The 12,283-nt window shown below is 40.9% G+C and overlaps 1 protein-coding gene across 1 annotated transcript in view; it reads right to left on the bottom strand.

The window, feature by feature from the left end:
• Positions 1–4,380: 4,380 nt before the first annotated feature.
• The window catches only part of IL16 (interleukin 16), a 118,806-nt gene continuing 110,903 nt past the window's right edge, over positions 4,381–12,283 (bottom strand). Inside the window, exon 20 of the mRNA XM_068275323.1 lies at positions 4,381–12,180. Within this exon, the coding sequence (XP_068131424.1) occupies positions 12,005–12,180 (176 nt within the window). The 3' untranslated portion in view covers positions 4,381–12,004. The remainder of the gene's footprint in view (positions 12,181–12,283) is intronic.

Raw genomic sequence — 12,283 nt, 5'->3', positions numbered from 1 at the left:
TGCTTTTCTCTGTCCAAATATGGCTACCTTTGGGCCTCACTACTATAGTTTGCATTACAATCTAATATTTAAATGATGCATGCTATTTACATTTCTATTGCCCTTGGGTTTAGCTTCACAAGGCAGTCATATTTAAAAAAGCCTGTGAACACTGTGAGCCAAACTCATTAGCTCACATTGATCACAGGGTCAGGAGCCAATGAAATCGGATCCTGACCAGCTCACAGAGCTCTGCTGTCATAGTGACGGCAGAGCGAGTGAGCTTCAGCGACAGGAGAGCGTGTGATTGGAGATAGTGGTGGGACATCGGTAGGTCCCGGTTTTTGTACCAGCAGTCTCTGGTCCTTAAGGGACCAGAGACTGCTGGTACCAAAGGGGATAAACAGTAGTGCTCATTCAAGGGTTAAAATTACCATTCATCCTTGTCTTAAAGGTCCAAGCAAAAAAAAAATGAGATTCACTTACCTGGGGCTTCTACCAGCCCCATGCAGCCATCCTGTGCCCTCGTAGTCACTCATTGCTGCTCCAGTCCCCCGCTGGCAGCTTTCTGACCTCGGAGGTCAGGGCAAAATTGCGTACATTTTTACACATTCCCGCTAGTGCAGGAACATTAACACATACATTTTTACGCGTTAGTGGTGAAACGCGTAAATTTTTGTTCCTGCACTAGCTGGAATGCGTAAAAATGTATGCAATGTGGCCCTGAGCTCCGAGGTCAGAAAGCTGCCAGCGGGGAACTGGAGCAGCAGTGAGTGACTACGAGGGCACAGGATGGCTACATGGGGCTGGTAAAAGCCCCAGGTAAGTGAATCTCATTTTTTTTTTTTTGCTTGAACCTTCCCTTTAATGGAACTAGCAGTTGTGCATAAGAATTCCATAAAGTACATTCTTGCTCCTTGATGCCCTCACAAGCAGCTGTCACCCCAGGCATCTGCCTGGATTGTCTATGCCTAAAAACAGCCCTGAAGTCAGCTGATGACAAACCAAAGTCAGAGGCCTTTTTCCATTTGTAACCTTTGGTGTAGCTAGCCCTGAATGAGAGCTAAATATGGGGTTGCTGCGCATGAGAGAACAAATCTTTATAGGCTGTCAATAATTACACCAATGCACATTAATTAGAATGTTTTATTTTTTCCTTCAAAACAAAAATTTAGCAGACATTTACATATTCAGTATGAATTAACATCATATTTACAGAAACATTGCATCCTAGATTTAGCACAGCTATTATGTAGAGACTATTGCAGAGCTTGTTAATATGGCATTTTAATTGGATTATTAATACATGTAGTACATTCTCTCGCTTATGTATTATAAAGTCAGAGACAGTTTAAACAGTAGTCCAGATGATGCTATTATTGAGAGTTGAAAAAATTTATTTTTACAGTATTTATGGGCTACTTATGACCAAAACACTTTCCGAACATGTGCATTTTCACTGATTTCAAATCGAGACAATTAAACACAGCTTCTGATGACAGCTTAGAAGGCATCCAGACAGTTAAACAGCAACAATTTAAATGGCAGGATTTAATCCTCTCCATTGGTCAATTAAGAATTGGTATGTTATGGGAATTTTTGCTTATGAATATAAAGGACCATGAATACATGTAGCATTAAATTAATGTGTATAATGTTACAGGTCATAAATACCAATGATTATAAAATAAACTTTATAGGTGCCTATACATCTAGCGATGTATAGACAGATTGACTAAGAGTATGTCTGCTCATGCACCTCAGGCCGACTCCTGATCTATTTCAGCATGAAATATCTAGGGGATCAGCCTCATGATGCTGCTGCCGCACGACTGCTGCCCCCTAGGGTTTCAGTATACAATTTATTTTATTCTCATGAGTTTCATGTGTAGTTTTGAGTGGAAGCCTTAGCCATTGACTACCACCAGCAGACTCTTTATGGTGCAGCCAGAAGATTGAGCTTGTCAGATGCAGCTCCACTGGCCACAGAAGCTGCTTTACCATTCATTGGGCGGACTCTGTACACCAAGGGGAGTTTCTAGTGACCACGTGAGTTTGTGATCCATGCAGCCTGGTCTTCTCTTCTCCTTTGTAAATTCAGTATCAGATTGGATGTTTTTAATAAATTATTTTAAGGTACACTGGAGCACTTTTTGTTTTGTTAGATGTGGCAGTTTTGTTGGCTAGAACTTATGCATATTTAGCAGGCACTTTGCTGTTCCTTGTACTGTTCACATACTTATATTTATTTTTCTAAATATATCCTAATAAAGTTTATATTCTCATATTCAGAGGTAAATCTAGGGAAACCATCAGCTATGGCAAGCATTGACATTCACATGTAGTCTCTGATGAATTGATTGTGTACAAGTTGAAGTGAAGCATGGCCTATAAGAGTACCACAATAGGTCAGCCTATACATATCCCCCAAATCACAGTTATGCAGCTTCTCCCCCCAAAAGATGTAACCAGGTAGATAAAATCTAAAACATGTATGGAGAACACCAACAGCGCCCCCAGTAAGAGGCGCCTATGGCACATGTCATACATGCACCCCGTAGATACACCTCTGCTCATAGTCATTATTGTATATGGTCAATAACATTATGCAGATTGACCTTATGTGCCACATTATTACCTATAGTTACAGATTACCCAGCAAGCTCATGGTGAACCAGAACTCAACTATGGAATCCTCTTTCTTTCTTATAGTTGTCACTGAGTGCGGATTTGCATGAACTGTTTTGAGCTGTATAGTCACTCAATTTTAATTGTATGTAAGCTATACAAATAGCTATGGCTGGTAGATGTCCCACTGAAAATATTGAGCTGTGCTTGTGTTCTTCTGGATTCTTGCACAGCCGGGACCCACGGATGGTTTTTCATATGTAGGTATGGTCTTAATCATGTGTTTATGATGTTGCCGTCATTTGGGTGAGTGTGAACTAACTGTGCTTCTCCGCTTCCTTAACCCTTTCTGGACCAGCACCCTCTGCCCCCTTAAGGACCAGAGGGTGCTGGTCCAGCAAAACGCCGCTTCCCGACGAATCGCCGCAAGTTACCGTCGCTCCCGCCGTACATGCCGTTCTGTCCCCGCCGCAGGCTGCTCTCTCTGCCGTCGCTATGACGGCAGAGCGCTGTGCGCCGGTCAGGAGCCGTTTTCATCGGCTCCTGACCCTGTCATTCCTGTAAGCCAATGGGAACGGCTTACAGGAATGACAGGGCCAGGAGCCAATGAAAACGGCTCCTGCCCGGCTCACAGTGCTCTGCCGTCATAGAGGCGGCAGGGCATCACATTGCGGCGGGGGCAGAGCGGACCGACTGAAGGGGACGGGCTGGGGCGCGCGGTTAATGGGACGTAGAGTTTACGTCCGGTCAGGACAACAGCGCCCCCTGCCCGACGTAGATTCGTACTCGCTCAGTCCGCAGGTAGTTAAACTTCGATTTCCCAATGAATGTTTGTCCACTGAATTTTACTGTCTTCACCCCTTATTTCGTATTGACAAAGCTAGACCCAGTAAACGTAAAGGACACTCTAAGGCAAAGGATACAATCCTTGTGCAGATAATGCTCTGAAAATGCTAAGACTTCTACATACATATGGATGCCACTGACTGAATCCATCTAAAATCTTCTGCCTCCGCAAATGATCAGATTTTGAGGGTAAAATTGATTGGATGAAATTAATATTTAAATATGAATCAGTGGTGAGTCCAGCGGCTGTGTAGTGGTTTTGAACTGCATTAAGCAACCACCATCCATTAATTGTAGCTAGTATGAGATCCTCTCACCCTATCTTTGGTTAGCCAGCATTGCATGATATCCACAAAGCAGGTACCGTACGTTTGGTACCTTTTTATAAATAGAACACTGTTTCCTGTTGTAAAGATCACTGGGAGGGAGAAGGCGTCCCAAAAATAACCAGGGATATAATAATAAAAAAGTATATAAAAAGTGTGAACACTGCTCATCACACCACCTCTAAGACTCGGAGCAAAGCCAAGGCAGCCATAATCCATTAGACATCTGAAGAGAAGGAAAGGATCCGCTTGGTCAATCCATAAAAGTCCTCAAAAGTCTTTATTGTAAAATGTGCACAATGGACATAACACAGAGTTTAGCTCACGCGTATCGAAGCTTTACATATGCTCCTTAGTCATAGCTAAGGGGCTGTAAACAATATCACTGGGAGGGAGAAGACATCCCAAAAATAACCATGCATGTAATAAATGTAAAATGGCTTACCTCTAAGAAGAAGGGGCAACACCAATATTAGACATACATTTTAATAATCAGACATAAAATGTCTTGCTAATATTGGTGTTGCCCCATCTTCTTAGAGGCAAGCCATTTTACATTTATTACATCCATGGTTATTTTTGAGGTGCCTTCTCCCTCCCAGTGATATTGTTTACAGCCCCCTAGCTATATTATAGGTTGCTGTCAATTGTTTGTTTTGTGTACCCAAACATGTTGCAGCTGCAAAGCAATCCCTGCCATCTCAGATCCACAGGTTCTAATAATCTAGTCATACCCAGAGTGCACCTGGAAACCTTTGGTCTCAGAGCCTTCTACATTATGAAACTCCTTTTCTCAGCAGATCAGGATAGCTCCATCTCTGGATGAGTTTAAATCAAAACTGAAAACCCAACTGTCCAGGTATTTGCGGAAATATAATTTTTGTTGTGTTAATACCTTATCCTCAGTGGCGGCTCCAGGATTTTTTTAGGGGTGCTATGCAGGTGCTGGACCAATTTCTGGGGGAGCTGACGACTTGCGGCGCGGGTGTGGCTGCGACGCACGAAGCGCGCCGCAGTGAAAAAATGGGCGTGGTCATGACCGGATGAGATGAGAGCGGGCTAACTGTAATTTAAAGTGAACCCAGGGTGAGAGTGATATGGTGGCTGCCATATTTATTTCCTTTTAAACAATTCTAGTTGCCTGGCAGGCCTGCTGATCTATTGGCTGCAGTAGTGAACTGAATTACACCAGAAACAAGCATGCAGCTAATCTTCTCAGTTCTGACAATATTGTCAGAAACCCCTGACCTGCTGCATGCTTGTTCAGGGTCTATGGTTGAAAGAATTAGAGGCAGAGGACCAACACGGCAGCCAGGCAGCTGGTACTACTTAAAAGGAGATAAATATGGCAGCCTCAATATTATTCTCACCTCGGGTTCCCTTTAAAAGTGCAACGCAAAGACAGAGGGCCCAAGTTCCCCAGAAAATTCACATAATTGTGCAGATTTTCTCAAGAAAATACACGTAATGTGAGCGGATTTGAACAAAAAACACGTTCAATGACCCCAATATGCACAATCGTTATCAGATATGACCCCAATATGCACAATCGTTATCAGATATGACCCCAATATGCACAATACTTATCAGATCTGATCCCAATATGCACAATCCTTATCAGATCTGATCCCAATATGCACAATCCTTATCTGATCTGACTCCAATATGCACAATCCTTATCAGATCTGACCACAATCAGCAGCACCACCTGAAAAAGAAAAGAAAAACCCATTTACTCACCTAGTCAGAAGACCTCCTGTTCCGACCTCTTCCGACCTCCTTGTGGCGCGCAGCTCAGCTTCCACGATCCTCTTCCTTCCTGCAGCAGCCTGCATCCGGCGAGCAGGGCTACGGGAAAATGGCCGTCCAAAGCCCTGCACTGCAGACTCCAAGTCTGCAGAGCAGGGCTTCGGGCGGCCATCTTACCGTAGCCCTGCCTGCTGCTGTGAACTGACTTGGCGTCTCTTAGACGCCTGAAGTCAGTTCACGCCATGGGGTGCTTGGACAAATTTAGGGGGTGCTTGAGCACCCCCAAGCACCCCCCTGGCGCCGCCACTGTTTATCCTACTACCAATTACTAAATCTGAGAGAGCTTAAAGAGGAACTCCAGTGAAAATAATGTAATAAAAAAAGTGCTTCATTTTTACAATAATTATGTATACATGATTTAGTCAGTGTTTGCTCATTGTAAAATCTTTCCTCTCCCAGATTCACATTCTGACATGTTTTACATGGTGACATTGTTACTGTGGGCAGATTATGGAGCTGGTCTGGCTTTAACAGACAGCTGTAAGCAGCTATTTCCTGTCTGAACATTGTTACATTGTGGCAGTTTGCCCAGAGTACCGTACGGTACCAGAGCCTCTTGTGGGAGGGGTTTCAGCACAAAATCAGTCACACAGCGCCCCCTGATGGTCTGTTTGTGAAAATCATTATTTTTCTCATGTAAAAGTGGGTATCAGCTACTGATTGGGATAAAGTTCAATTCTTGGTCGGAGTTTCTCTTTAAGGGACTGTTTCCACTATACCTAGGTGAATCCAGGAAGAAAACAAAAAAGCTTGCGGATTCGCATGCGTAAGTGTTTTTGTTTTTATTTTTTCATTGCTATTAACATCCACACATGAATACGCCTTAACTGCGCAGAAAATTGTTACAGAGGTGGACTTTTTCTTTTCGCCTGCGGAGAGAAGCGAATTTCACCTGTAATGGAAACAGGCCCATTGAAATACATTGCATATGCGAATTCGCATGTGGCTAATGCATGCAAATTCGCCGTAGTGGAAAAGGGCACTAAGCGCTTTGAGTCCTATGGGAGAAAAGCGCTATAGAAATGTTATTCTATTGTATGTACAGTATGTGCATGACTGTACATACAAAGACCATATACAGTATAATACCTATTGTTGTGCATTAGGGGCGTGTGTACATTGCATTTGATATTTATTTGGTTTTAAATTCTGCTTTATTTGCATTTGAATACTGTATATGTTTCCTTTGTTTTGAATAGGATGTCCTAAGCATTTGAATAGATACTTCATTGTTGACTATGAGCAGGGCTCTCTCCACCATTGTTTACTGCAACAGCTCTATGATTTTTTGTTTTTTAGACAACTTTGTGTATTAGTTTTTGTAACATTTGTGTTATTACCTCTTTATTATGCACCCAAAATCGTAATCTACCTTGTTCTGCAACATAAAACACTTATATAATAATTTGTGTTTGAATAGCATTTCATATGAAATTCGGCTATTACGTTCCATACAACTAGCAAAGCACGTCAGGATAACAGGAACATAAAGCAATCATATAACGTACCATTAAAAGCAGTTTTACGCCGCTCCAAATGCTCTCATTCAAAACTCAAACTCTGCATTTCAAGATCCATCAAAAGTGCTTCAGAAATGTAGATTTGTTGTAAAATACAATTTCTGGTGTACACAAGCCCTAAATATCACACATTCTAGAAAGGAGCATGTTATGGAATGAAGAACCAAAGCGGGCATGCAGAGTCCGTTTTCGCAATTATGGGATTCATATTACTGAGCTCTAGGGTGGTCCATTAGTAATGAAAAACGAATAATGAGAAGAGAAAAAAATAAAATATACTGGGATTGATGTATAAACACCAATGGAAATTAACAGTACCACATGTAGCATAGTCGCCCAGAACATCCAGCTTCAGCAGAAGACAAGGATTCTAGTTGGCTGCTCTGGGCAGCTGCTCAAGTTTTTACTCTGAATCTTGCTGAATCAACTTCAATGACACTTGGTCCCTCAAAATAGAAGATCTGAGTATCTTTCAGGCCTTTATCAGTTTTCATAGATCAAGACACAAGAATATCATTCACCTTGACTCTCAGATGTGTGGTTACTTATACCACAGCTCATGTTTTATATATTTTACAGGTCCACGGCAATTTTGGCTCTTAAAGATGGAATAAAATCTGATAGAACATTCAGGAAAACATGTTTACCTATGTTTTATTACCCTTACAGTTATCATATTTTATCATATCATTTGTGCACAAGTATTATTGTCTGTTTACAAATTAAAAGTTCCAAAAGTGCAGTTTATCTGCTCTGAAAGTTGCCATTGTTATTTATTGCATACCTGCTGTATTTATATATTACAATTTATCCAGGGAAAATGTGTCTTCTCCTGTGTACGCTTTTGGCTTTTATTCAGCTGAGACACTGCTAGCAGTGTTTATATTATCTTGTTTGTTTTCTTATCTTCCTCAAGTTCCACAACGGCGCTAAGCTTCCCACTGAAGAAGAAAGTGCTGTGTTTAACTGTTTGAATGCTGTTCTGCTACCAATGTTTTTTTTCTGGCAGTACCTTTTTTGGTGTAAAGAGTCTTTTAGAACAGTGTTTCTCAAACCTGTCCTCGGGACTACCCAACGGTGCATGTTTTGCAGGCAATCTCACCTATGCACAGGTGGGGTAATAAGTGTCTCGGCCTGGTGGATTCCAAGTAGCTGACAAACTAATTATCCCACCGGCAAAACATGCACCGTTGGGGAGTCACGAGGACAGGTTTGAGAAATGCTGTTTTAGAGCAAAGAAAACATGTTGAGTTTTATCCCACCTGTTTAAAGAAAGATCATGCATTGATTGCTCACTTATCCTTGGAATCACACACCTTAATACTCTTTATGCTTTGTATATACAAAGGTATATGAAAAGCTAAGCTCTATGTGGCTGATCTATCAACACCTTTGCTAAGAACCCTAGAACAAAATGAGAGCAGTTATCAATAGTAACCAGTCAGAATCCTTATCTAGTTCAAGTCTTCCTTGCAGTGGTATTGAAATATCAGTCATTGTGGCTTCATAAAACATATCTGCACTTCAGTGTGCATTTAGAGCTACAAAGACACACAGCGATGAAAGAAGGATCTGTCCATAGGACCACTCTAAGTAATACACTCAACAGAACTGAACTATATGGAAAAGTGGCCAGAAAAAAAAAGGAAAAATGTTTGGATAAACTTTAGTCAGATGAGGCTAAAATTGAACTGTTTGGCCTATGTGGTAAAACCTAACACATGCCATTACAACAGTGAGGTATGGTGGTGGTGGGCAGCATTATGCTGTGAAAATGCTTTTAATCAGCCAGGACAGGAAAACTGGTCAGGACTGAAGAAAAGATGGATGGTACTAAACTAAAAGTGAATTTTTGGGGATTTCAGTATACCAGAGATTTGATAGGATATAGATTCACCTTCTATTTCAAATTGAGACTGTGATATGACAAGATAGAGCAGACGCTGAGGATGATTGGAGGGGGAATGTATAGTGGGTTAAAGTGGACCCATATTAAAAATACAAGATTTCAGAAATAAAATCTATTTTCTAAATTATAATAATAAATAGCAGCTTTTTTTCAGCTGCATGATGACAAATATAAAACATTTTACATTTATTGGAGGAACCCCTCCTTTCCTTTCATATTCCCGGGACAGAATCCGGCAAACTGGTGAAATAGGTGGTGTCCAGCGAAGGAGGACTTGCTAATGGCTGCCACCTGTATAACCCTAGTTATGAAAAGAGAAGGGTGAAAAGCATGCACTGAAATACTCATAGGCTTGAAGGAGTGTTTATTTATCTTTGTATGTGTCAGAGTGGTGCAACTAAATATTTTGAATTAAAAAAAAAATGTTTGGTTTGGGTCCGGTTTAAGTGGTTATAGGACCAATATCATTTTGTTAGAATTTTATTTATTCTATTTGAAATATTCTCCTAGGTCACAAAGTAGCTGCCGTTTGTGAATATGGGTTAGAATCGATTAAAGCAGCTTATTTTCAATAGCAGGCAGTGCAAACAGCAATTATGCTAAAATTACAGTAGCCTATAGTAACCAGATTAAAATACCCACCAAGTACCAAATCCTTGATTTCTTCACCATCTTTCTATCCTTCATTATCCTGTATCTGTGTGCGTTTATTACTGAATACCGACATTCTACCACGTTCTGTATAAAAGAGTCATTTTATAGCTGCTTTCTTCAGATTAAAAAAATATATCTCTTTATGTCACTATACACAAAATTATGGGAGAAGTCTTAATTGCAGTGGAATGATCTCCAGCCATATAAGCCTAATTTACATAAAGCCTACACTTTCCAACATTTTATGGCACTGTTGAGTATCCTGGAGGCTGGAACATTCATAAAATCTAAGGGCTAAGACAGCTGCAAATAAATATTGGTACATTAATATTCTGCCGGAATATATGTTCATGTTCATATTTTATCATCAAAAGAAAAAGTAATGAATATTTAAAGGAAACATGTCACACAAATGGGTATCAGAAAAACAATTGTATGATGAAAAGTTACAGCCAGCGCTATTACACACAGCCATCTGTGAAGAGTGCATGTTAAAACAGAGTAGTTCCAGAGATTTGTCTGCTGAAATCTGTAAGGCTTCGTTCACAGTTGGCGTAGTGTTTCCGCTGTTACAGGGAACACAAAGGATCAGGAAAATGGCGCTGCATGTTACCTGTGCATTGCGTCGGTTACAGTGAAGCATACAGTTAATGAAAAGTATGCTTCACTTTTACTGTTAACGCAAGCATTTTGCGGTAAAAATGTCACATGCTATTATACTGCAATGCACCAGCCTCTTTATGAACTTTGCATAGGTGATGCATTGCCACGTAGCAAGCCGTGTTACAAATCAACCATTATGCCGCACTGCAATGCACCTCTGTGAACATAGACTTAAAAGTGTATGTGAACTCCAGACATTTACTATTGGTCAGTAAAGCTGTCCATCATACTAAGGACCAATCAGGAAGCCAGAGATAGTGGGATGAGTACAACTTTCAAAAGAAGAAGAAAGTTAACATTTGCATATTACTCCAGCAGCCAATAGCTACTGAATGAGTTAACATCCACTATTCACTGCAGGTAACCTCCAGGTATTTATTGATATCTTCAGTTTGAGCTGGCAAGGTTTGTGTGACACTTATACTGTACTTTAAATGTATTGATATTCACTCGCTTGTGCTGTAGTTTGTATTGTAGAATCATATGTTATGTGATCAAATCACATATCGTACATAAAAATTACCTGTTTAGCAAAATTATCCACCTGGAATATTATTTTAGCCAAAGTCCATGACTTTTCTGTTATTCTAACTCTGAACTTTTTATGGCTTAATACTTAATACACTTTGAAATGAAAACAATAAAAGATTACCTCCAGTGTATTTTTTATATATTGTATAAATAAATGCAGTTAATGGTATCCTTATAATACCTGAATGTATCTTCGGCAATTGATTGGGAATATAAATCCCCCATTTACCGGGAAATAGCCATAATTGTCAACCCCCCCAATCGAAGTAGTCCAGCTCTCTGTGGCTATCCCATCTGTGTTGTCCTGGCCCGCCCCCTGCTCAGCCCAACCGAGCTGGGGGTGGGCTACATTAATACAGTAGCGGTGGACATAGAGCTCCAGACTTCTCTATGAGGCTTAGGATAAAAACCGGCACAGTGGTTTCCCGGTGAATGGATGATTAGGTATTATAAGGATAAAATTAACAGCATATAAAATACGCTGGAAGTACTCTTTGAGCAAACTACTGGCTAATACTGTATGTATGTTAATTTCAGGGTGGATTCACACTATTCAGTATGATCGCACAGCAACATAATCCAATGGTCCCACGATCAGGGCTTTCATACATGCGCGTTGCCTCTGTGGTGCACTGAGCTCCATTGTAATAATGCAAGCCGAGCTGCACTACCAGACCACGCACACAATATGCCTGTGGTACAAATGAATAGCAACAAGGCACGCATTGCTGAACCACACCAATTTAGAGATCCACTAGGATGCTCTGCATGCGCATTGCAACTGATTCAGTGTGAACGTACCCCCAGTCTTGAGGAGTGCAAGTTGTTGGGCATATGACTGAATATGCAGTTTAGTGGGACGTTCCTACATTACTAGTCTTTAAGCTGTACCCTCATTACCATTAATACTGCAAAATCTCAATAAATAACACTGGTACAAACACTTCATACTGGCTACATTAGTTTGTCATGAACTATTTTAGTATAAGGTGATTTCAGTTCACTGGCCATTTAATTAATATTAGACTTCCATGGGTGTTTTTGTTAATTGTGTCCATGTTTCAGCAACTGCAAGCCAACATGGCAAATAGGCATTGCACCATAAGCAGAATTCTTCTTTAATCACTATGCTGATATCCCTATTGGCTGAGCAAGTCGGCACTGCTACTCCTTCTAATGACAGCCTGGACTGGCCCACTAGGTAAAGATTTGATAGCGTTCCATGCCTCGAAGCGAGTGAGACCCTGCAAAGAGATAGTTCCCAGCTGCAGCAATTCATCTCCAGGCTGCAAGGCATCATTCTTCTCTGACACACCTACAATACAAATATCAGCTTAGCTTTGTTGTACATGTCAAAGTTCAAATGACTGGTACCTTTCCCATGCTTTGCACTCTTAGGCTGAATGGAAAAACAGTTA

Source organism: Hyperolius riggenbachi, chromosome 3 (genome assembly GCF_040937935.1).
Source record: "Hyperolius riggenbachi isolate aHypRig1 chromosome 3, aHypRig1.pri, whole genome shotgun sequence".
Taxonomy (NCBI): domain Eukaryota; kingdom Metazoa; phylum Chordata; class Amphibia; order Anura; family Hyperoliidae; genus Hyperolius; species Hyperolius riggenbachi.
Note: the sequence above shows the minus strand (reverse complement) of the source record. Positions and strands in the feature narration are given on the sequence as shown.